Here is a 26,350-nt window from a genome sequence, read left to right as displayed (position 1 = left end):
TAGTGTAAAACATGGCTTTGTCAGACATATTAAAATTCCCTTTTGATTTGAGGCTATCTTCTTTTCCTTTGTCCTACCTACAATCACCAAGAGCATAATAATAAGAGGAAAACTATATTGTGATATAGAAATAGCTGCTAATATTCTTTAGTGTCCTGTACTACTGATTTTAAACTAACTTGGGAATTTTGGTTTGATACTAAAAGTTTGATTAGTATGACTGAGTGTTCCCAGTAAGAAACTTATAAAGTGTTAGCCTCTGTTTCCATTTTAGTCTATATTCTTCAACTGCTTTTTTTAAAAAAATGTTACTTTTAGACGTACATAGTGTATGTAGAAGGTAAAGAAATATTCTGGGATGACTTATATTAATATTTTCAGTTCATTTGTAATACTTCTATAACCCAAACATTTTAAAATGGATGTTGGGAAATCATCAGCAGATATATTTCTAAATAAGATTTGAATTTACATAAATGTGGGATTAAAGCTGTGTGTGTGTGTGTTTTAATCAGATTTAACTTTTATTGACTTTTTGTATTCTGGGATTTGATTTTGTTAATTATGGATTAAAGATGCCCCTTTAGAACACTAAATTTGATAGTGATACCATTTTGCAGGAACCTATCATTGTGTTTATCTTATTTGCTGTTTATTTACTGTCACGCAGGGATAATCAAAGTTTTACACCTGTGCATAGACTCATCAAAATAGGCTGCGTTTTAACCCTTGAAAGGGTGATTTTTCCCCCCTTGATATTGCCTCTGTATACATAATTCAGTTAATAAAGGGAGCTAAATAAAGTAACTTCCCAAAGATGTAAATAAGAGTAGTTTTTAAATTGTAAACTTTATATTAAATATGTGCTTCTTAAATGCCCAGGATGCTTAAGCCATTTGTCCTCATGATAATCTCAACCTTTTTATGTCATCATAATAGTTATGTTGTTTAAATCATTTTTAATACCGAGATGAACTTTCCACGTTAACAAATTGAATTCCATTTGATTAAATTTACAGATAAGAGCCTTAGAAACTCACCTGTTAGGAAGAAGAAACAGGGATTGGACTAGATAGAACTAATGATGCCCTATTTAAAAGTTTGAGGGAAAGTGACAGTGGTTTCTATGGATTTTTATTTAGTTCCTTATCAAAATCTTAGACTCCTGAACTAGAGATTTAAAGCATTTGAAGGTAAGTAAGAATGCAGTTTTCATTACCTTATCTCCCACTAAATAACATCTTAAAAACTAGCTGTGGTTTGGGAGGCTGGGAACTTGGAGACATCAGAATATCATCATCTAAGACATAAGTGATTACTTTGAATAAAATGTATAGGCTGTTTGGCCAGTGGTAGTGATTAACAACCTAAGTAATATAAATCCAGCTCAAGTGAAAACTTATTTTTAAGACTAAAAAGCACTAAAGTTTAGAAGTCCATAAGGGTAAACTTTTTTTTTTTAAGTATTTATAATGGTATAGTAGGGTCTTCAAGTAGGCAATTCTAGTATTTGAAGTCATTTAAAATTTCATCGTTGACTATTTGAATGAATTCCTAGTGAGTCACTATGCTGAGATGCTATAAATGATACAAAAATGGTAGAATTCTGTTTCTTGTCCTTAGAGGCACTTAATACACATGCCTTCCAAAAGTGTTAGATTATAATTGGCCGTTGTGCTTTTTATGTTTGTACATTTCCCTGTTTATATATACCTTGTTTGGGAGCTGTTGTCCCATTGTTGTAACTATAAGTGTAAACAAGTAGGGTTTTTTTAGCTCTGTGTAGCATTTCATGGGTAGCTAGTTTTGTCACAATTTTCAACTTCATATGCTTTTTGTCTTCATATTATAAAATCTAAACTAAAATTTAAAACAACCAAACTTTTTTTCTTATTGTTTAGTAATTTGGAGATTGGATTAACTGAGATCTGAGTTGTTACCTAGTCATCTCTCCCTTTTTCTTTTCAGTATACTTCTTCTAAGCCTGGCATGACATATAAACTTATTTGGATTCTGGTCTTTTAGCCTGTAGAAATAAGTCTGTGCTATATCAAAAGAATTTTAGCTTTATCAATAGTACTTTAGTTATCCAAAAGTGTCTTGTTCAACCGCCTCAACTGTATAAAAGAAAATAGGAAACTACCCCTAAGCATCCAAAATAGATAGCCAGCAGTTTACCTCCTAAAGCATTGTCCTTTCTGTTTATGCACTTAATTTAGACAGATACTAACCTCAGTCATTTGGTTTCTTGCCCTCTGTTAGTTCACAAAGAGCAATTAGAATAAAATTTATCAGAATAAGAGAAAGAACAATAACTTACATTACAGTGGAAAATGGAGAAAATAAAAATATTGCCAAGGCAAAATAAAATTTCAAAGCCTAGTAAATCTGGGCCATTTAATTTTGATGCAAACACCCATATTTACCTTAAACCTTCAGGTCTCATTAGGAAAAAAGCTTTGTTATAGCTATATACTACAGTTTCCTGTGGTTCTTGCTTGCTAAAATTTGGATTCTGTTTCAATAAAGATAAAAAAGCATCGTACCTATTCATTCCTCTTAGATTTTTTTTTATTTTTTTATTTTTATTTTTTTTGCAGTACTCAGGCCTCTCACTGTTGTGGCCTCTCCCGTTGCGGAGCACAGGCTCCAGACGCGCAGGCTCAGCGGCCATGGCTCACGGGCCCAGCCGCTCCGCGGCATATGGGATCTTCCTGGACCAGGGCACGAACCCATGTCCCCTGCATCAACAGGCGGACAGTCAACCACTGCGCCACCAGGGAAGCCCTCCTCTTAGATTTTTAAGCTATATTCTTGTAAATTAGATTATTGAGGAATGCTATAAATGAATCACAATACCCTGGTTTGCCATCCACTTCAATACGGTATGGATTAGGCCTTGGATGTTATAAATATCCTCTTGAAATACGTTTGCTATTTTTATGTTACTTTAAAAAACCACAGATGGGGCTTCCCTGGTGGTGCAGTGGTTAAGAATCCACCTGCCAATGCAGGGGACATGGGTTCGAGCCCTGGTCCGGGAAGATCCCACATGACACAGAGCAACTAGGCCCGTGTGCCACAACTACTGAGCCTGCACTCTAGAGCCCGCGAGCCACAACTACCTAGCCTACGTGCCACAACTACTGAAGCCTGCGCGCCTAGAGCCCATGCTCCACAAGAAGAGAAGCCACCACAATGAGAAACCTGTGCACTGCAACAAAGAGTAGAAGCCAGCACACAGCAATGAAGACCCAATGCAGCCAAAAATAAATAAATTTATTTTTAAAAAAAAACAAAACCACAGATGGTATTTCCACAGTTGCCTAGTATCTCTGATATAGTGTGAATATAAATTAAAACATAGGAAGTTACTAGTAAACAACAGTGAAAAAAAATTGTTTAAAACCTTGTTTAGTATACTTAAGCTATAGAAAATAGAAATAACTGTGGGGGGCCTACAAAACTTTGCCAGCTTCAGATGGTAGCATATAGCAACTTGAAACTTTTTTTTTTTGGTCTCATCATGCTACCACTACTTGTGATTTGGAGCTTTGAGTGGTAAGGTGACTTTAAATTCAGGGTGATGCTTTAAAATTATTTCTGAAATGTGTTGAAGGTATTTCCCTAAAACTATATTCTATAATTTCACATGGAATAGGTACATTTTCTGAAATATGAGTGGTCCTCTAAGCAGACTGTCTACCCACAGATTATACATGAAATGACACAAAATGGAAAAAGAACGAAGAAAATAAATAGTAGCAGGTAGTAAGGCAGAGGACATCAAGGAACAGAACCACAAGAAAGGTCCCAGGTTGTCATTGAAATACCACAACAGTCCTAATTGTCACATGACAGGTAGAAGGCTAAATGTTCTAATAACCTGTTGATTCAATAGTGCTAATCTGATAATAACCGGTTTTTTCGTTTGTTTTTTGTTTTTAATGAATACCATATAATAAAACTGAATGTTATATGGGACTTGAGGTGCAACTATGTTGATTCATAAATGTCCTTGTCTTTCACTTGAAAATGTTTTTTTCTACTGGGCAACCTTGTTAGAATGAAAAGAAATCAGAGCTGTATATCCTTCATTTTAATTGGAAAGGGAGGAACAAGTAACCAAAAACAAGCAACCACTATGCTTTATTCAAAGCTAGGCAGTCTCCTAATGGTGGTAATCCATCTCTTCAATAAGTAATTTGGCCAGGAAAAGTGTGATGCCTTTAGGAATATTTTTATCATTCTTACACCAAATCATAACTTCTGGTTATCTGAAAAGTGTATACTTAAATAATACCTTATAGTGATTTGACTCAGACATGTAAGTTCTCTTGGCATGGTTTTCCATTTTTCTTAAAATAAGTGTTCAGATATTCAAATTGAATTCGGTAGAATGTTAGACTATCAGGTGTCAGATATTTGGATTGTTAAACACTAATACAAAAAAGTTAAACTGACTACCTCCAGATCAGTGATTCTCAGCTGGGGGTAGTTTTGCATCCTCACCCCCAGTACATTTAGCATTGTCTGGAGATAGTTTGGGCTGTTAACAGCTGGGGGAAGCCTGATGCTGCTGACATCTAGTGGGTAGAGGTCCCAGATGTTATTAAACATGCTGTGATACCCAGCCTAGCTCCCCACAACAAAGAGTATTCAGCCCAAAATGTCAGTAATGTTGCTGTTGATAAACCCTGTCTAGATAACAACTGAATAAGTCTCTTGGCTTCTTCAGTGGCTGGAGTCCCTGTTGTAATCTAAAGCTTTGGACACTCTGCCAGGCTTAAATCCTGTCTGAAACTTAAAATTGTTATGAAAATATTTGGAAAAAACTGATAATTGAAAGCAGAATAAAATATTTTATATAAATAGCTACATATTTTAAACGCTAATATTTAGTTAAAACTAATTCATGCATACCCACGGTTGCAGAGAAATCTAAAAAATAACAGGCTCTTAGGATAACATTTCAGTTTGTATTTTATAATCATGTCCTGTTGTCAAAGTACAGAAAAGTGATCATCTGTAAAAAATGTTTAAAATTATGCCCTTTAATGAGTAGATTTTTTTTTTACACGGAATCTTAGTTCCCCGACCAGGGATCGAACCCATGCCCCCTGCAGTTGAAGTGTGGAACCCTAACCACTGGACCGCCAGGGAAGTCCCTAATGAGTAGATTTTAAAATAAGCTGTTTTATCTTTTCTTTTATCTTTAAATTTTTTTACCTTGTATAATTATGTTGAGGATTTTGGTAAATATGATGCTTTGTCATTAGCAAGTTTTACCCCAGATTTTTAAGGTTCATTCACAAATACATATTGTAGATATTTAAATTGAGAAAGACTATATGCTTTTTTTAATATATAATTAAAAAAGATTTTTTTCAGTCTTTGCTATCTTGCAGAAATAAAGGGGTATTTTTTTTTTCTATTTGTCCCTTTTCTTCTGTTGCAATAATATAGAGTACAAGCAGGCTACTGGTGTGAAGTAAAGTAGCAGCAATTTGCCTGAGCATTGTTCAGACAAAATTTTCTTCCCCATCAAACTAAATGGCTGCCTGGCAATCAGCCTTGAAAGTTATTGATTGTGAATTTTTTTCTTCTTTTCTCTTTATAATTAAACTGCGTAAATACAAATATATAATGTTAATCTAAAATTTTAATTATAGTTCAAAAGTTGTTGTAATAACGATTGCAAGCAAAAGTTTTCCAGTGTTGTATGTACCAGGATCTTTAGTTTCCAGTCAGTTGGATTTCTTCTATTAATATTATTACCATGAGAAATAGTAATATTTCCATTTTCATTTAATGGTCTTGTTTTTAGAAAGTTACAGCATTAAGTTTGAGACATTCTTACGAAGCCCAGCGCTTGCTGAGGAACTCATAACACCAGGTTTATAGAGAAACCTTAATGATACTAACCATCTTGGGACAGGATTCCTACAGTTTAACCGTGAAGGGTCTTTTTGAAAATTCTTTGTTTTAGAATAGGAGCTGTAATTCTGTTAGTAGTTGAAAATGTTGCCACAGTGATTTAATTGTAGATTGTATGAATACTTTGCTGAATTTTGCTTAAAACCCTTAAGAGTATCAGTGGAGAGAACATTTTTACTTTTATTAAATGTCTTTAAACACTGATTTAAATCATTTAGTTGTTCATTACTGTTGGATTTGTTCATTGTTTCTAGTTCTCACTTAAGGTTGATGTTGCTAAACATATGCAATGAGTGTGAAATATTACTTTTTTTAAAGGGTGAAGTTGAACAAATTGCTATGATGAAACCAAAAGGCCAGACTGAACATGATGAGGGTATGCTTGAATATTTAGAAGATATAATTGGTTGTGGACGGCTAAATGAACCTATTAAAGTCTTGTGTCGGAGATTTGAAATATTAAATGAACACAGAGGAGAGAAGGTGAATCTTCTGTAGACTTCAGTTGTATTGTAAACCAGAATGTTTTCTGTATTAACTAATTTTACTGAGCTAGATATTCAAGTAATAGCCATAATTATTCAGGCAGAGTTTAGTGTTTTAGGTTGAATTTTATATTTTTCTTATTGGCATTTCAGAGGAACATTGTTATATTAATGTAGTTTATATGTTTTTTTATCTAATGTTGGCATATTTTAAATTCAGATTGCTCAAATACACTTCATATGAACAATCTCTACACTTTTAACTTTTGTAGTTAAACAGAGTTAAGATGGTGGAAAAGGAAAAGGACGCCTTAGAAGGAGAGAAAAACATAGCCATTGAATTTCTTACCTTGGAAAATGAAATATTTAGAAAAAAGAATCATGTTTGTCAATATTACATGTAAGTACCTTAATTTATCAATTTTTGTATTAGTTTCTGGAAGTAAGTCTAAGCCCTTCTCTTTTCCCATATTAGAGAAATGTGAAGACTGAAGTTAAAAAAATTCTAAAAGTTGCTTTATGTGATGAATTCATTAAATTAGGGTTGTTTACCATAGTATCGAAGTTGACTTTTAAGTATCCTACTTTAAGTTGGGAGGTGGGTTCACAAGTATTACTATGCTTAATAGTTTTACATATACATTCTTTTGAATTCATATAATAGCAGATCTAATTTTGTTTATGTGGAGCCTATTTTTATTCCTAATTCTAGCCTTGACCCTAGGTTGGTTCCCCCTTCCCTGTCAGTAATCCTAGGTAATTGTTAATTGACTGTGGTTAAGAATACTTTAGAAACAGCTGATTTTACTAAAATAGAGAATTTTAGAAATGGTATTTTAGGATCTCTGATATCTTTTTTTCCTTTCTCTAGTTATGATCTGCAGAAACGAATTGCTGAAATGGAGACTCAAAAGGAAAAAATTCATGAAGATACCAAAGAAATTAATGAGAAGAGCAATATACTGTCAAACGAAATGAAAGCTAAGAATAAAGATGTAAAAGATATAGAGAAGTAATAATCTTTTGGAAAGTACTAAAAGTATTTAGATTATTACATTTTATTGCATGTATGTGTGTGTGTCTGTATATAAACTTACTGCCAGCACATGCGTGTAATACATTTGCCAGCATATAAAATGGTCTCCTTTTGCAAACAAAAAACTTAATTGACTTACATCTAGTTGATGATGATTATCACAGATTTGACTGCCCAACACTGGTCTTAAAATAATGCAGGCTGCTACCCCCTAGTGGCAGAACATAATAACACAAAACATCGTAGCAAACAAGCATTTAACTTGACAGGTTAGTTGTCTTAAAGTTTTCTCATTACCTTTCATATCAGTCTTCAATGACACCAATATCCCTTACCTATGCAGTTTTCTCTTTTATTCTTTAAAATGAGTTTTGCTTATTTTTTATGGTCAAATTTTTCTATACCTAGACATCATAGTGATTATTTCCAATCCAGCTTAGAAGAACAAAATAACTCCTATAGTCACACATTTTAACAGCTCCTTCAAATATGGGTGGAGGAGAGGGTCAGCTTGAAACAGGATCCTACCTTATAAGAACTTGGATACATTTATAACCAGGCAAGGTATATAACGTGGCTTTAAAATATCAGAATATCCAAAATAGTGACTGAATTTTCTTACTTTGCTAGGAAGCTGAACAAAATTACAAAATTTATTGAGGAGAACAAAGAAAAATTTACAAAACTAGATTTAGAAGATGTTCAAGTTAGGGAAAAATTAAAGCATGCTACAAGTAAAGCCAGAAAACTGGAAAAACAACTTCAAAAAGATAAAGAGAAGGTAAGTTATAGGGGAGAAATTCTTAAAATTTCAGGTCTGAATATCACATGTAGTTTTTATTATTTCTCATGAATGTTCTTGGCCCATACTACCTAAGAGCATGAGTTGGGATTCTGAATGTTAAGTGTTTCAGGATTTATCTCAACCTGATTTTTCCCCAAAGGGAAATCCTGTATCCATTGACTTTGAGTTAGAGCTTATGTTTCTGATATACATTGTTGGCAAAATATTTACCAAATCAGCAATTCTATTTTGGTGACAATAATTTTCTTCTTCCTAGAGTGTATGATTTAAAGAGATGTTTTTGGCTACATATCATAGATTTTTAAAAATAGTACCTTTGTCTGCAGAAATCAAGTTAAGAGTATCAGCAGTTTTCCCTTAAAAGGGAGGGAAGGGGAAGTTCATAATTTACAGCAAGTGGTTGATTAGCTAGACTGAGGTTTCAAAAAAGAAAGATGAGGTTTAGACCAGAATGCCTAACTTGCTAGGAGCCAGACTAATAAATCAATTAATTTGGGGTGTTTCAAACTATATTCATAGTTTAATCAGATATTAATAGATGAGACACATAAAGCCTCTCCCCTCAAAAAAGTTTTGTACCGGGCTTCCCTGGTGGCGCAGTGGTTGAGAATCCGCCTGCCAGTGCAGGGGACACGGGTTCGAGCCCTGGTCCGGGAAGATCCCACATGCCGTGGAATAACTAAGCCCGTGTGCCACAGCTACTGAGCCTACGTGCTGCAACTACTGAAGCCCACGCGCCTAGAGCCCGTGCTCTGCAACAAGAGAAGCCACTGCAATGAGAAGCCTGCGCACCACAACGAAGAGTAGCCCCCCGATCGCCACAACTAGAGAAAGCCCACGTGCAGCAACGAAGACCCAACGCAGCCAAAAATAAAATAAATTTATTAAAAAAAAAAAGTTTTGTACCATATAATTACATGGTAATTATAAGACAGGCTCTGCTTCAACTTGTAAGCATTTTCTGAATGCATTTGTTCACAAAATGCTTTATGCTCAGTACAGTAACACATCTATGTGAATCAGTGTTTGAGGGACACCATTTTGGGAAATGTTTAATTTCTCTGGTAATAGATAATCAGAATAAACAAAATAGCATGGATTTGATAGAAACCCCTGAATTGGGCAGATTAAGCCAAATGTAATTGTAGTAGAGATAATTAGCCTTTAGGAATCAACTGTGGAAAAGTGATAACTACTGGAAGGTATTAATGGAATAAAATATTAGTCCTATGTGGTGACTCTGGAAGGGTAAAGTTAGGAAAGATCTTAAGATTTGAGGGAAACTAGGGGTGTATGGGTAATTTGTGGTAAGTTGTAATGTACTTTGAAGGGGTACTTCAGGGAATTCCGTGTACTCAGACCATATTCATAGGTGAAGAAGGATAATTACAGCCTAAAGTTGGAGCAGAAGGAAGATCTACTGCTCAGCGAGGAAGAATTGTTCTCCATAAGGAATCAGGAATTCGTAGAATTAGTTTTACCATTAGACTGAGAGAGCATAGAAATTGCAGCAGATGATTAAGGAAGTACTTGCTAAAACTAGCTGCTTTAAACTTAATTACAGTGAAAACCGCAAAGATCTAGAAGATCCTGAGAAGTGCTTTTAAACAAGCCAAATATTGATGGTGTTGGATAGCCTAAAGGTACATGCTTCTAGTAACTTTAATTTGTTTTATAATCTTAGGTTGAAGAATTTAAAAGTATACCTGCCAAGAGTGAGAATATCATAACTGAGACAACAACTAGAAATAATGCCCTTGAGAAAGAAAAAGAAAAAGAAGAAAAAAAATTAAAGGAAGTTATGGATAGCCTTAAACAGGAAACACAAGGGCTTCAGAAAGAAAAAGAAGTAAGATTTCTTTATCAGTCGGCATATATTTTGGTGGCTTTTTTTTTGGTTAATCTTGAAGATTGTTTTTATAGTAATATTAAAAAATGAACTGTTAGAAGAAAAAGTTTGGACTTTTAATATCTACCATTCCTAAAGATGGTTAGCCTAGACTCTTTCCTTTTTTTGTTGTTTGCTTTCTCGTTTTAAAAAAAAAGTTAACGAGAACTTATAGTGGTAGAAGAAAATACTCATCAAATACTTTGTTTTATGTGCAGTTCTTCGTTACACATTGACTTCATCAAATTTTCTTTTTCATCTTCTCTTAAATTATTTTCTTGGTAATTTATTGGTTACTACTTATAAATGCTTGGGACCACACTAACCGTAGATGACATCTCCTTTCTTTGCTTCTGTAGCTCTTCTGTAATAGTTTTAACCATGGCTCATGTGTCAGTTCTTGGCTCAAATCCTAGGTCAATCCCTTATTATCTCTGAACTCAGGTTATGTCTCCAAGTTATCTTCCTCAAAATGCGGAAGAAAATATTACCCATCTTGTGAATCTTTGTGAAAATAAAACATGTGTTTACTTACATAAAGTGCCTAGAAAGTAAGGAATTAATAAATATTAGCTACTACATTATGTTAGCACTTCCCTAAAGCAAGAGTGTGAGATTGTCTCATTGATATGTCTTGTCTCCCCAGCAAGAGTATAAGCACAGAGTTTAGCTATCTTTGTTTATATTCACCACAGCCTTTTAGACAACACTGAGCATGTTAAATAGATATTTAATAGATGACAGTTATTGAGTTGAATTGACTTAACGTTACTTAAGTCAGTTACATAAGACCTTTGTTAATTATACCTCCATGAAGTGTTTTGGAGTTTCTTTACGGACTAAATTGATTCTGTTTTGAAATATGGGCATGTTCTAATATCATACTATATTACTGGGCCAATGCTTTGTATGTGAAATAAAAGGGTTAGGCTTTTGTAAGGGCTTTTCTTATTCCATTATTCTAATAAGTAGGTCCTTTCTACACAGTCAACTACAGTAGTCCAAAATTTCTACTCACTCATCAAATTATGACTTGTGTTGGGGATTACCTCACCTTACCTCTAAAACTTAAAAAGATTTCCAACATAAATATACTTGAGGAAACTTTCTGCTGAGTAGTCCTTACACCTTACCATTTTAGGTAAGGTAATGTGGAAAGACCATGGAATCTAGATTTCAGATCCACATTTTTGTTCTCTTTCAACCACTCCTTCTTTGTCATTTTAATCTCTAAATTGAGATATTAGATATTCGTATGGTATCTACCTTGTTAAGCTCTTGTGAAATCAGTTGGGAAAAGACTGTATACCATGAACATTCACAACTAGGCAAAAACTGTTAGTCCATTCCAATTGTGAGATTTATTTCTGTATATTGTGCTTGTAGAATCTATTAAGTTAAATTCAAAATGAATGGTTTCCATTTCAGTTTAGGTTTGAAAACACATATATTTCGGATTTAATGGGGTCTATCATATTTTAACAGAGTCGAGAGAAAGAACTTATGGATTTCAGCAAATCAGTAAATGAAGCACGTTCAAAGATGGATGTAGCCCAATCAGAACTTGATATCTATCTCAGTCGTCATAATACCGCAGTGTCTCAATTAAGTAAGGCCAATGAAGCTCTAATGGCAGCTTCTGAGACTCTCAAAGAAAGGAAAGCTGCAATTGGAGATATACAGGCAAAACTCCCTCAAACTGAACATGAACTAAAGGAGGTAAATCTTCTATTGTATTTCATCTGAACATTGTTTATGAACCCTAGTTTTATTTATTTTTATATTTACATATCTTTTTTTAAATCTCAACATCTTTTTTTTTTTTTTGGCTGCGCTGAGTCTTCGTTGCTGCGCACAGGCCTTCTCTAGTTGCTGCTAGTGGGGGCTCCTCTACGTTGTGGTGCGCGGGCTTCTCATTGCGGTGGCTTCTCTTGTTGTGGAGCACGGACTCCAGGCGCGTGGGCTTCAGTAGTTGTGGTGCACGGGCTTAGTTGCTCTGTGGCATGTGGGATCTTCCCTGACCAGGGCTCGAACCCGTGTTCCCTGCATTAGCAGGCGGATTCTTAACCACTGTGCCACCAGGGAAGTCCTGATCTCAACATCTTAAGTGACTGGTACATAGATATTTTTGTTGTTATTGTTTAGTGTAATCTTTCCAAAAAGAATGGGGTTAATATTTCAGTATTCTATCTGATACGAATCGAGACTATCAAGAAGCTGCGTTCTCCCTTCAAGTGTCAAACAGCAAATAATATCACTGCTGCCACCATTATTTCCCATTATAAAAATTTAAACAGAAGAAAGTTTTTTGTTTCCTTAAATCTAAGTGTAGACAACTTCGGCGATGGTAAAGGAAAATCACAAATAAGTGTAAGTGTGTGTGTGAACAAATATGCAAGTCAACTATCTTAGTGTATTTTTTTCTGTTTTTGAATTTATGAATGTAGTTTTCTTTCTTGGGACTGCAAGTTGTTAAACTAATCAAGACATCTGGCTTATTAGCTCATCTACGTCCTCTGCTATCCTTGAGTGAATTAGACATCTAAGGAATTTCATAACTTTAATCTCAAAAGCATCATTAGGCAAGATGGCAATAGAAAATGCTGCTTGGAGAGAAATTACACTGAAAATGAAGTCTTTTTCATTTTAGTAAATGCATGCTGCTTGGTCATCAGAGAACTTAATGGCCGTATAGAATTTAAATGTAAACTTAAGTTATATTCAGTGACTACATCTATCTTCCTCATGATTCAGTTTATTTTTGGATAAATTACATCTGTAACTTGAGCTTTTATCAATACTTTAAACCAGTATGACCGGTAATAGAGGTAATAATTTAAAGCCAGGAAGTGAAGGAGAATGTCAGAAAAATGGCTGCACTAACTTGAAGATTGAGAAACTGAGAATTAGGCTTTTTGTGTGCATGTGTGTGGTTCCTCTTCTTGGCAGCCTGACGTTTTTGTTTAGCAATAGTAGTGTTCACTCATCATGCTCTCCTTCATTTCAGAGCTATGCTTTTTTTGTTCTTTGTTTTCCTTTATTTAATTAGATATAATAATATATGCTATATAATACTATATAATAAATCTCCTTTTATTTAAAAAGCAAGGCACAGTGTAATCATAGCCCTGCCCGGTCACCCATAACTAGAGTCCTATATTGAGGTCTGTTTTTGATTAGTGTAAGAATATAAGAATTAGGACATATTTATGCCTAACTGTGTGGTGCCAAACTGGGATTTCCACAACCCTAACTCCTCTAGCTCTAGCAGTCAGTGCACTGCTCCTAGGTCTATATTGTGTTTATATTCCTTATTATTGACCCAGATAATTTATGCCCCCTTTAAAACAGAAAACCCATCCATATTTTTCAAAATCAAACCAACAGTTGCAATGTGACAGCTTAGTCCTGGTTCAAGTGTTGATTATTGGCCTTTCCTTCTTTTTTTAGGTATTACAACTAATTCTATACTGTGATAGGGTGTAACCTTCTGGGATTCATTTTCTTTATTTTCACCTTTAGAAAGAAAAACAACTTCAAAAACTTACACAAGAAGAAATAAATTTCAAAAGTTTGGTTCGTGATCTTTTCCAAAAAGTTGAAGAAGCGAAGAGTTCCTTAGCAATGAATCGAAGTAGGGGGAAAGTCCTTGATGCAATAATTCAAGAAAAAAAATCTGGCAGAATTCCAGGAATATATGGAAGATTGGTAAAGTAAATTTATTTGTAAATGACTACATTTTTCTCAGATGTTATAATTTTCTTACCTTGACTTAACTGTATATTAAGTGTCTCTGTACATAAAATAACATTTACTTTTGTTTCTTTTAAAGGACATTCATTTTTAAACATTTTGCTCTTACACTCAGGCATGATAAAATTCTTTGTGGTATGTATTTGTTCATGTTACAGATAGTTTTGGGTTTTTTTTTTAATTTTGTATAATTATAGTCATTTTAAGAAAGTGATCCAACTCTAGTGATAAACTTAACAAACTCCTTTTTTTCTTTTTTTAAAAAAATAAGAACTTGATAAATTATATTCTGGGTTTTATACCATTATACTAAAGGTTGTGGCTAGAGTTTAGGAAAATCAACAAGGGATGATGTCAAAACCCAAGGCTGGGGATAGTGGGTACCTGAAGCCTGAGCTGAGCCTGAAGAAGGAAGGGAGCTGTGGCCAGCTAGAAGGTGGCTGGAAGGAAATGGGGATAGCTTATGTATTAATAGACTGAGAAGCAGATTTACATAATCTTAAATGGCTTTCAATAATTTAGAGTTTTATTATTCTATAAGTTATTTTGCTTATAATACTTTTAGGTTTCAAATTTTCACACTATACATTTTTATTTACATGCAGTGAAAACAGTTCTCTCATTTTGTGCTCATTAAAAATTCAAACTCTGTATATCCATAAGTTTTTTTTTTTAAGGTAGATTAAAAATTCTAGTAGTGATTGCCTTTGCAGAAGAGAAAGGTTGAATGTAAGGAACACTTAAATTTTTCACTGTGTACCCTTTTTGTACTGTTTAAAACCATACGTAGGTATAGTTCAGTTAAACACAGCTTGAAAAATCTATATGAATTACTAATAAAATGATCCTGTGCCTAATTCCTTGCTGATTGTGCATTGATTTTTCCCCCCTTTTCTCTATTAGGGGGACTTAGGAGCAATTGATGAAAAGTATGATATTGCTATTTCATCCTGTTGTCATGCATTAGACTACATTGTTGTTGATTCTATCGATACGGCCCAAGAATGTGTAAACTTCCTTAAAAGACAAAATATTGGAGTTGCAACCTTTATAGGTTTGGATAAGGTGGGTATTCCTAAACTACCTGTAATTTAGTTTTTAAGTGCCAAGTGTTTTTTGATTTTGAATCCTAGCTTTTTTTTCATAGTTATTTAAGTGAACACCTGATAGGTTTTGAGGATTATATTAGGTTCTGGGGTTACATGGTTGTTAAAAAAAAATCCTCTACTGCCTCCCCTAAAGGAATATACATTCCAATGTTACAGTGATTGGTAGTTTGCATTTCTAACTTCCATCGTCAATAACTACTTTAAAAAAAAAAAGTAAAAGAAATACTTACTGAGATACAATTCACAACCATAAAGTTCATTATTTTAAAATACGTAGTTCAGCAGGTTTTAGTACATTCACATGGTCTGGATTGTTCAATCATGACCACTGTCTAATTCCACAATATTTTCATCACCCCAAAAGAGGAACCCCATACACATTAGGAGTCACTACCCCTATTCTCCCACCCCTCCATCCCCCTGCAACCTTTAATCTACTTTTTGTCTCTAGATTTACATATTATGGACATTTTGTATAAATGAAATCATATAATATGTAGCCTTTTGTGTATGGCTTCTTTAACTTACTTTTCAAAGGTCATCCATGTTGAGACTTCCCTGGCGGTCCAGTGGTTAAGACTCCACACTTCCACTGTGGGGTGCGTGTTCAGTTCCTGGTCAGGGAACTAAGATCCTGCACGCCGCATGGTGTGGCAAAAAATAAATAAGTTCCCTCTCTTCTCTTTGCAGGGGGTGGGGCTAATACATGTGTATCAGCACTTCATTCCTTTTTACTGCCAAATGATATTCCATTTTATGATGTAGCACAGTTTGTTTATTCATCAATTGATGGACATTTGGGTTGTTTCCATGTTTTGGGTATTATGGTTAATGCTGCCATGAACATTCCTGTACACAGGTTTTTGTACGACATCTTTTCATGTGCTTATTTATTGGCCATTTGTTTATCTTTGGAGAAAAATCTGTTCACATTCTTTGCCCATTTGTTAATTGGTTTGTCTTACTGTTGAGTTGTAAGAATTCTTTATATATTCTGGATACAAGTCTCTTGTCAGGTATGTAATTTGCAAATGTTTTCTCCCATTCTGTGGGCTCTCTTTTCACATTCTTGATAGTGTCCTCTGAAGCAAAAAATTTAGATAGAAGGCCAGTTTATTTTTAGTTCCTTGTATTTTGGGTGTCATATCTAAGAAACTACTGTGTAATCCAATGGCAGGGTGATTTACCTCTGTTTTCTAAGAGTTTTACAGCTTTAGGTTCTAAATTTAATTTTTTAATCCATATTAAGTTAATTTTATAATACAGTGTAAAGTAGGGGTCCAACTCTACTCTTTTGGATATCAGGTTGTTCCAGCACCATTTGTATTCTTTCCCTGTTGAATTTTCTTGGCACCCTTATCAAAAATCAACCGATCATAAATGTAAGGGTTTATTTCTGGACTCTTCATTTATCTGTGTCTGTCCTTACACTGATACCACACTGTCTTGATTACTATAGCTTTGTAGTAAGCTTTAAAATCAGGAGTCCTTTCATTTTGTTCTTTAATATCAAGAGTGTTCTGGGGTTTTTGTTTTGTTTTTAGTATATTGTAAATGGAATTTTCTTAATCTCATTTTCAGATTATTCATTGCTAGTGTATAGAAATACAATTAATTGCTGCATATTGATCTTGTATTCTGCAACTTTGCTGAATTCATGTTAGTTCTAATAGTTTTTTAATGTATGAATTCCTCGGGATTTTAATACGTATAAGATCATGTCATCTGTGAATAGAGATAGTTTTACAATAACTTCTTTTTTAAAATAACAGTAAAGTAGGGCTTCCCTGGTGGTGCAGTGGTTGAGAGTCCACCTGCTGATGCAGGGGACACGGGTTCGTGCCCCGGTCCGGGAAGATCCCACATGCCGCAGAGCGGCTGGGCCCGTGAGCCATGGCCGCTGAGCCTGCGCGTCCGGAGCCTGTGCTCCGCAAAGGGAGAGGCCACAACAGTGAGAGGCCCGCGTACGGCAAAAAAACAGTAAAGTAATACTCAATTATGTAGATACTCAGAACTTTGTATACATGTCCTTATGTTTAATACATGTGTATTACTTCTATAAATTATACCTAACAGAAATGATCTTTATATATATATTATTTTTCTTTTTTATGTTTAGATGGCAGTGTGGGCAAAGAAAATGACCAAAATTCAAACTCCTGAAAATACTCCTCGATTATTTGATTTAGTAAAAGTAAAAGATGAGGAAATTCGCCAAGCTTTTTACTTTGCCTTACGGGATACCTTAGTAGCTGACAACTTAGATCAAGCCACAAGAGTAGCATATCAGAAAGATAGAAGATGGAGAGTGGTAACATTACAGGGGCAAATCATAGAACAGTCAGGTAATGTTTTTTTCCTCTGCCATTGAGTTTATTTAATCTTGTTGGGGGAGACATCTAAGTCTGACTTCTCTCCTCTGTTCTCCAGGTACAATGACTGGTGGTGGAAGCAAAGTAATGAAAGGAAGGATGGGTTCATCAGTTGTTGTTGAAATCCCAGAAGAAGAGGTCAGCATGTACAAAATTACGGTCAAGACATTTTTGTTAAAGCAGCTTTACTGATAAGTAACATACTGTAAAATTCTGCTATTTTAAATGTACTGTAATCAAATTTTCAATTAACAGATTGAATTTTCTCTAAATGACTAGTATATAAGCTGTGGGATTTTATATGAAACTTGTTAAAGTTTTAAAAGTATGTTAATTTAAAAATATATGCTCGACATATATATCTTTCTCTGTTATGACATTTGGATCATATCATAATTTATTTAACCATTTACTTACTGTTTGACATTTAATTTGTTTCTTCACATAGTTACTGATGTATAATTATCTTTTCTATTTTGACATAATTCTTTAAGTTGTAAATATAGCAAAGACTTCTGATACATGTTTCCAAATTTTATATGTCCAGAAGTATAAGAGGAATGTCAAAATGCTCAGGAAATACTGCTCTGTTCCATAATCACCCTTGGAACACTATACTTTTTTCTTCCTTAAAAATATGTACTAGATGTCCTGGATACCTAACTTTTTCTGAAGAGGTGTGGCTTGATTTTTTTTCATATTTTGAAATAGTTTATATTTTTCCACTTAAATATTTGTGTAGTATACCTTCATTGTAATAGTAGTTGACTATACAACACTTAAAATTGTCTTTTCATCTGATTCTATGATGCGGAAATTAGTTGACCATCTCCTAAGGTTTAGGTTTTGGAATTGGATCTGGGTTGTTTGCTTTGTTTCTAGTCTTTAAGATCAGAAGTTTGGGTTTTCGTCATTCATAAATTGCTGTTAATCTGAAATGACTCTTGGAATAAACTTATTTCACTGGTATTCTTCTTTGTAGGTAAATAAAATGGAATCACAGTTGCAGAGAGACTCCCAAAAAGCAGTGCAAATTCAGGAACAGAAAGTACAACTGGAAGAAGCAGTAGTTAAGTTAAGGCATAGTGAACGAGAAATGAGGAATACACTAGAAAAGTTTACTGCAAGCATCCAGGTACTTTTTTAATCAATATTAGCTGAAACTGTTGGAATTCAACAGCAATTTGACAGAAGCATTTTGCTGTTTGCTTATAATTTTAAAATATAAGGGGGGAGGAGGAGGCCGAGTCTCTAGGTGTAAGGCGCATCTGTTGGTTTTGTTTCCCCGAGTACTAATGGATAAACGCCCTGTCAGTGTTTGCTCCAGCCACAGCTATTTCTGGTTTCCATTTGTACTCCATGAAAATGTGTCTTCCCTTAGCAACTATGTGACCCTTTATTTCATTCTCTTCTCAAAGTGAAATGTTTTCTTAATTATGAAAAAGCAATACATGCCCAGTCTCTTTTAAAAAACAAAATCAGAAAACAGTTTTTAGGAAATACTCAAAAGATTATCACCTTAAATTTTTATGTATGTCTTTCAACTTCTAGTGTGTCTAGTTTGCATGTATGTGTTTATGTATATGGTAGATATTGATATACATATTAAATTTGCATATGAATTTTTAATGAGTCTTATTAACTTTTCTTCACTTATTAATTACGATTTTCTTTCCAAGCCAATGTACATTTACTTTGTGTGCAATTGTATTGGCATATTTTGTTCGTATCACGATTTGATAAATATTTTTCTGTGTTGACTATGTACACTGCTGTGTTTTAAATATCCTTCTTAGGCAGACCTTAATACACTCATCCAATTATTTCCTTAGGTTAGAGTTCTAAAACTATAATTATTACCCAATATGTGTACAGTGTTGTTTTGGGGTTTTTTGGGGGGTTTTTTTGCGGTACGCGGGCCTCTCACTGCTGTGGCCTCTCCCGTTGCGGAACACAGGCTCCGGACGCGCAGGCTCAGCGGCCATGGCTCACGGGCCCCGCCGCTTTGCGGCATGTGGGATCTTCCTGTACCGGGGCACGACCCCGTGTCCCCTGCATCGGCAGGCAGACTCTCAACCACTGTGCCACCAGGGAAGCCCTGTACAGTGTTTTAAGCGTTTGTTGCATAATGCCAAATTGTTCTCTTTTAAAAAGACGGTTCTAATTCATTTACTAATAGTAGCATATGCAAATAATTTTTCCAAGTCTTTGAACACTAGGTACTCTTCAGTTTGTTGTAAGTTTGCTAATCTGATATAAATACTAAAAAATAGCATTTTAACTTATCTTCATAATGAGTGTATACATTTCATGCGTTTTGTTGGCCATTTTCGATTTTTATATTAATTGTTCGTGTTTTCTGCCCTTTCTTGTTTTTGTCTTTCTCTTAAAGATTTTAAGTACCTTTTTTTTTTAGAATGTTTAAAGCAAATGTTATTGTTAGTAAGTTTAAAATACTAACAGTTTTGAATGTTAAAACATTTCTGTAGCGTTTATCAGAGCAAGAAGAATATTTGAATGTCCAAGTTAAGGAACTTGAAGCTAATGTACTTGCTACAGCCCCTGACCAAAAAAAGCAGAAATTGCTAGAAGAAAATGTTACTGCTTTCAAGACAGGTATGTTTAAGGATATACACTTTTTTTTCCCCCTGTGTGGTCAAAAACAGGTTTGTAATATTTGGAATGTTTAAGATAGCAGTTTGTAGAATCAAAGGCAGATTTCATATATTATAGACAAGTGACCACTCTGTTTTATGGTTTTTGTTTTTATTTCTCAGAAGGTTATAAAGTACTATTAAGTACTTCATTTGACAGATAAGAAAACTGAGGCACAGAATGGTTTATACAATTTGCCCAAGGTCGCATAGCATATGGTGGTGGTATAGGAATTCAGGAACAAGGCAGTCTGATTCTGATACCCATGCTTTTAATTTTATATTTTGTATACTTTGGCCCAGTCTTCCTAAGGACCCTTCAAGATAGTAGTTATTTTATTTGTTTGAGAGCTTAGAGAAAACACATTTTTCCTTCCAGAACTTTTTCTACTTGTATATAAACATATAAGTGTTCTTCCAAAAGCTTTCAGCAAGAAAGGGAATTAGTTCATAGGCTCATAGTCAGAATTGACTTTGACATTAAAATCCTCTGATCATGCACTTGAGCAGCCCTCCTTCTATTTCCATGTTGGCTTCAATTAAACATAGGTAGATGTGCATCTTATTGCACGAGGAGGTAATGGTGAGTTACACAGTATCTTAGGGACACCAACAAATACAGTGAGCCTTCATCATGTCCTCAAGACCCTTGTTACAGTCTGGTTCATGAGCAAAGGAAGGCAAATACTGATTGTTCATCTGAAAGAACTAGATGGACTGGAATTGGAGCAATTATCCAAATGTTCAAAAAATGAGGTCGAGTTTTCTTCCCAAAGAAAAAGAGGTAAAAAGATTGTAAGCAGACAGATGTCCACTGGGCATATTGAATATTAATATATAGCTGTATTAATTTTTTTATTTTTGTGGTCATATTTATCTACGTTTTTAATATTGAGGCATTCACTCAGATAGCATCTGCTACTGGCCAAGCTTTGTTTTAGGTGCTGTTGATCAAGCAGTGAACAAAATAAAGTCCCTCTTTTCAAGGAACTCACACTTAAAAGATGGGGAAGATAATAAATACATTGCATACTGTATCAGGTGGTGCTAGGTGATAAAAGTAAAACCAGGAAAACAGGATGGGATGGGGATTCAGATAGACACAGTGGTTATACAGGCCACTGCCAGAGATACTTGAGCAGAGACCCAGTGGAAGTATGAGTGGACATGTGGATATTTGGGAGAAGAACATTTCAGGAAGAATGTAGAGGAGTAAGTAGAGGCCCTGGGGCAGGAAGGACTATGCCAGAAGTTTCTAGGAACACTAGGAAGCCAGAGTGGCTAGAGTTAAACGATGGAAGAACCCAGATAATGTAGAGCCTTATAAGCCCTGCCTCCATGTGAAATTAAAAGCCATTGGAAAGTCATATACAGGGAAGTGATATAATCTGACAGGACTCTTTTCCTTGCATTTATTTTGGGTATATATTTTGTCCTTGGAGACACAGGGACTTCACCCTACTCCTCCTTCCCCAGAATACCTACAATATTTGTTGTGTTTGCTTTGATGGAACCTAATGGTCAATTAAAACAAAAAATGTGTATCTTTGTCATTTATAGCAGCACTTTCACAGACTACAGGAATCTGTATTCTTGTTTGAAAGGGAATCCTTGACTTCATTAGGAGCCCCATATATATTTCCTCTCATGGAAACACTGGCTATTATTAGTAGACTTTGTTAATATCTAATATGGAAGCCCATTTCTGCAAGCGTATCTTTAAGATTATATATTTTATTTTACATTAATTTATATTTTTAAAATCTCTGGCTGTTGTGTAGAGAATAGAGTAAGGGGAGCAAGGTGGTATAAAATAGTGACTTCAAAATTATAGACTATCTGATGTTAGTTTCCCCCTCCTACTTCTAATAGACATGCTACTATAGATAGGGAAAAGAATTTTTAATGCATGTTAGGTACTTGAAAATAAGGAAGAAGATTTTCTGAAGGTGGAACCCTTCCCAGTTGCATACCTGGCCCATCCCCCAGTATATGTCATGATGCCAGACCCCACAGCAGCTGGTACTCTACCCCACAAGGGAGCTAAGCATACAGACAGCCTAATGGAACTTAAACTACAGAGAACATCGCCACTTTGAGCAAAAGAATTCCTTCAATAAATACACTATTTTAGTATCCTTAGGGGGAAAGGGGGATTCAGAAGACAAAAAAAGGGCAGGGTTTTGTTTTGCTTTGTTTTTTTAAAAAGCCAAGTGGTGATCTCAGAAATATAAAGAATAGAGGTTGGAGTTAAACTCCCTAGGTGAGTTTGAAAGATCAGACTAAAGAATTCTCTGATAATGTAGGACAAAAAGATGAATACTAAGTTGTGAGATTTGGAGAATATTGAAATTCCAATCTACCTAACAGGAGAGAAGAGACAATCTAGAGGAACAACAGTTAAGTCTTTATCTAATCTTTTCCTCTTAGCACATCCTACCTCCTTTCCCCTATGCTAAATGTATTGATACACTCCTCCCATAGGAGCTTTATGGGAGTCTCTTTCCATAAGTTGGCTCTGTTTCTGCTTGCTTTTCTAGACATAGATATTGAAAGCTTGAACTCCTTACCTTTTTGCCACCTTTCATCCTTCCTATATTGTATAGTGATTAGGATTCAAATATGGAGAACAGAATCCACTCTGGTTAGTACAGATATGATTTGGGGTGTGGGTGTGGGTGTGTGTTTTAACAGAGTAAAAGATTATTTACAGAATTACTGTGATGGCTTAAGAAATTCTAGGTTGAACATGAAGAATAATTTCCAGAGCTACTCTGTAGAACCATGAAAGGAACTATACTGCCTCTTCTACAACTGGAAAGTCATCTCTCAAATGGGGAAGATGAGGGACTTCCGTGGTGGTCCAGAAGCTAAGACTCCACGCCCCCAGTGCAGGGGGCCTGGGTTCGATCCCTGGTCAGGGAACTAGATCTCACATGCCGCAACTAAGAGTTCGCATACCGTAACTAAAGACCTGGCACAGCCAAATAAATAAATACCAAATTGGGAAGATGACACTACAACTGCCAACAACAGAAGCACATTGTACCTACTATAATCTACACTGTCAAAGTTAATGCCAATGCCTGTCAATATTCACAAAGCTTTTGACAGGACACCAGAGCCTCCAACACCACCAAGAAAATTCAGACTTTTCCATGACTGCCAGCAGAAACATGCTCAACTCATCAGTTTTGCTATCCAAATTGTGTGAATTTTTTTTGATTGAATAAAACAATCACAATTTTCTTCACCCCGGGCAGTAGTCAGGCACATAGTCTATCTAAGGGTAAAAATCATTATGAGACCAATAGTCAAGAAAGTACCCTAAAAACTTTTGAAAAGAACTTCAGGGCATGAAGCCAGTAAGAGATAAGTGGGTTATGTTCACAGCTGAGCCACAGAATTTAACCATGTGTTGTTATATAACACCATTTGTTTTGACTTGGGCATTCTGGTTTTGTGTTTTGGGGTTTGTTTGGGTTTTTTTGAGGTACTTTTCCTTAAATGTCTAAAATTTCTTGGGCATGCATCAGGTTAAGTCATACTGACTGAAGAGATTTACATCTAACAAGTGACACTCATTAGCGTAGAAACACAAATTAATTTCACTTTTTTTTTTTCCAGAGTATAACAGTGTGGCTGAGAGAGCTGGTAAAGTGGAAGCTGAGGTTAAAAGGTTACACAATATTATCGTAGAAATTAATAACTATAAACTCAAGGCCCAACAAGACAAACTTGATAAAATAAACAAACAGTTAGATGAATGTGCTTCTGCTATTACTAAAGCCCAAGTAGCAATCAAGACTGCTGACAGGTAGAGTATGCATACTACCCTGTCTTCCTCTTCCCTACATCCCCTTTTTAAACTTAATGTCCATTAAATGTTTCTGTTACTGTTACTAATTAAGCCCTTCTGACATGTTGTTACCTAATAGGAGTTTTGGTGGGCACCTATAATAAACATCATATGACTAGTTTTTAAAAACATAAACGGGTATGCTTTGGCAAAATGTGGTTATATAATTCCCAAGTTTGTGAGGACACAGAAGTCAGAGTTTCATTTCTCTGGCTTAAAGGGAGTAGAGGGTGATTCATTGAAATAGATCTAGGCTTTAGGAGAATAAGAAGGTTGAGATTTCTTAGCAAAATTGTTTTAATAACTTAAATTTTTAATTAACTAGATTAATTTAATTAACTAGATTCCATTGTCCCAAAAAGTTTTTAATACGTTCATAACAGATCTTGTTTTTAAATTAATTTTCAGAGTATCAAAGTATTTCTAAAATAATTAAAGCTAAATATGTATAAAAATGTTGAAATGTAAACAGCTGTTTCTTTTGTCTTAAAATTACAACATGAGTCACATTTGATTATCTGGTTATTCTGCTATTACAATGCCTTTTGTTCAAAGATAAGGTGCTAATAAGCCATATGTTTTGCCTAAACACAATTATCAGTCAAAATAGAAGTAACTTCATTAAGGGAAAAAGTAGTTGTGTGTGTGTGTGTGTGTGTGTGTTCGTTCATGTGTCCAGTTTCCTCCCCGCTCCACCCTGCCGTGTGTGTGTGTGTGTGTGTGTGTGTGTGTGTGTGTGTGTGTGTGTGTGTGTGTGTGTGTGTGTGTGTGTGTGTGTGTGTGTGTGTGTGTGTGTTCATGTGTCCAGTTTCCTCCCCGCTCCACCCTGCCAAAAACACTTGTTTGCCCTGACTTGAACCAGGGCGTATTTATTTACTTGATGGTATAGCTTCATGGGTGTAAAGATTTAAGAATCTCCAATCTGACAAGAATATAATAATAATCCAATGGACAATTTTGCTTCATAGTCTAAGTCTAAAAGCTTATATAAGGAAGTTTTATTAATTTATACTGAGAGTTTAATAAAATGTACAATATCCCACAAGTGTATATATAAACATAAAAAACCAATTCAAGGATTTTAGTAAATCATAAATTTTAAAATATGATGAAAAAAATGTTACATTGATGTCATGAAAAGTTCTTTGGTAGGTTTTCAGAAGTAGAATAACAAATCACACATTACCACATTCTTAATATATGATTTTGCTTGTTTAGAAATCTTAAAAAAGCACAAGACTCTGTCTTTCGCACAGAGAAAGAAATAAAAGATACTGAGAAAGAAGTAGATGACTTAACAGCGGAGCTAAAAAGTCTTGAAGACAAAGCAGCAGAGGTCGTAAAGAATGCAAATGCTGCAGAGGTAAGACATGGAGAGGGGAGAGGATGGTATTTCAAGCAATTAAGATTTGTAGATGTCAATACCTTGCCTAGTAAGCACTCAATAAGTTAAACTTATATTAACTTTCATCTGTACAGTAAAAATGAGTACTGTATTGGAACTTTTCTGTAAATAAAAACATTTTCATTTAAAGTGGAAGGGGCGTGGGGAGAGATTACTTGCTTCTTCATCTTTGTAATGTGAAAATCCCTGTTCTGTTTGAGAAGATCATATCTGTAGCATTTCTTCTTGGTTTTTAGGAGTCCTTACCAGAGATCCAGAAAGAACATCGTAACCTACTTAAAGAACTAAAAGTAATTCAGGAAAATGAACATGCTCTTCAAAAAGATGCACTTAGTATTAAGTTGAAACTTGAACAAGTAGATGGTCATATTGGTGAACATAATTCTAAAATAAAATACTGGCAAAAAGAGGTGAGAATTGTTATGGATAGTTAAATGTAACTTTAAGATATCCTTTATGAAAAAAGGTTAGGGTTTGTTTTTGTGTTTTTGAGGTATGTTGTGATTCTTAATTTCATGGTGTATAATCACTTCTCAGGTTTATAGGGGCAAAATGAACAGTATATAGGAGTTATTATATACAGAAAAATATGCATAATGGTCAGAATTAGTCAACATTTTCAGCCCAGGGCTGATAACGGAGATTTAACAAATAGCTACATGAACACCTGGAACACTACAACTATTTTTCTTGAAGTCCTTTGAAACATAGTTGATACACAAATTAGTTACCACTCCTTAGTATATGTTGTTTTGATAGGCAGTTTGTCATATTAATTTGTGAGGTTTAACAATGAATTATAATACTATGCCTTTTCTAACACTGATCTAACTTAAACTTTTAGATTTCAAAAATATCATTGCATCCCATAGAAGATAATCCTGTTGAAGAGATTCCACTTCTAAGCCCAGAAGATCTTGAAGCAATCAAGAACCCAGATTCCATAACAAATCAAATTGCACTCTTGGAAGCCCAGTGTCATGAAATGAAACCAAACCTTGGTGCCATTGCAGAGTATAAAAAGAAGGTACAAATAAACTGTGTAAT

General features: G+C 34.8%; 1 protein-coding gene across 2 annotated transcripts in view; it reads left to right on the top strand.

Moving 5' to 3' along the window:
* The window catches only part of SMC4 (structural maintenance of chromosomes 4), a 34,583-nt gene that overhangs the window by 5,554 nt on the left and 2,679 nt on the right, over positions 1 to 26,350 (top strand). For both annotated transcript variants that reach the window (XM_082839605.1, XM_082839606.1), the window contains 16 exons: positions 6,256 to 6,420; positions 6,695 to 6,822; positions 7,294 to 7,434; positions 8,089 to 8,239; positions 9,948 to 10,112; positions 11,637 to 11,870; positions 13,674 to 13,859; positions 14,808 to 14,969; positions 17,133 to 17,358; positions 17,444 to 17,523; positions 18,368 to 18,520; positions 19,875 to 20,001; positions 23,667 to 23,856; positions 25,117 to 25,261; positions 25,540 to 25,713; positions 26,148 to 26,330. In XM_082839605.1, coding sequence (XP_082695731.1) covers positions 6,256 to 6,420; positions 6,695 to 6,822; positions 7,294 to 7,434; positions 8,089 to 8,239; positions 9,948 to 10,112; positions 11,637 to 11,870; positions 13,674 to 13,859; positions 14,808 to 14,969; positions 17,133 to 17,358; positions 17,444 to 17,523; positions 18,368 to 18,520; positions 19,875 to 20,001; positions 23,667 to 23,856; positions 25,117 to 25,261; positions 25,540 to 25,713; positions 26,148 to 26,330 — 2,610 coding nt within the window. The remainder of the gene's footprint in view (positions 1 to 6,255; positions 6,421 to 6,694; positions 6,823 to 7,293; positions 7,435 to 8,088; positions 8,240 to 9,947; positions 10,113 to 11,636; positions 11,871 to 13,673; positions 13,860 to 14,807; positions 14,970 to 17,132; positions 17,359 to 17,443; positions 17,524 to 18,367; positions 18,521 to 19,874; positions 20,002 to 23,666; positions 23,857 to 25,116; positions 25,262 to 25,539; positions 25,714 to 26,147; positions 26,331 to 26,350) is intronic.

Source organism: Leucopleurus acutus (genome assembly GCF_964270905.1).
Source record: "Leucopleurus acutus genome assembly, chromosome: 5".
NCBI classification, from domain to species: domain Eukaryota; kingdom Metazoa; phylum Chordata; class Mammalia; order Artiodactyla; family Delphinidae; genus Leucopleurus; species Leucopleurus acutus.
This window is presented reverse-complemented; position numbering and strand designations above follow the sequence as displayed.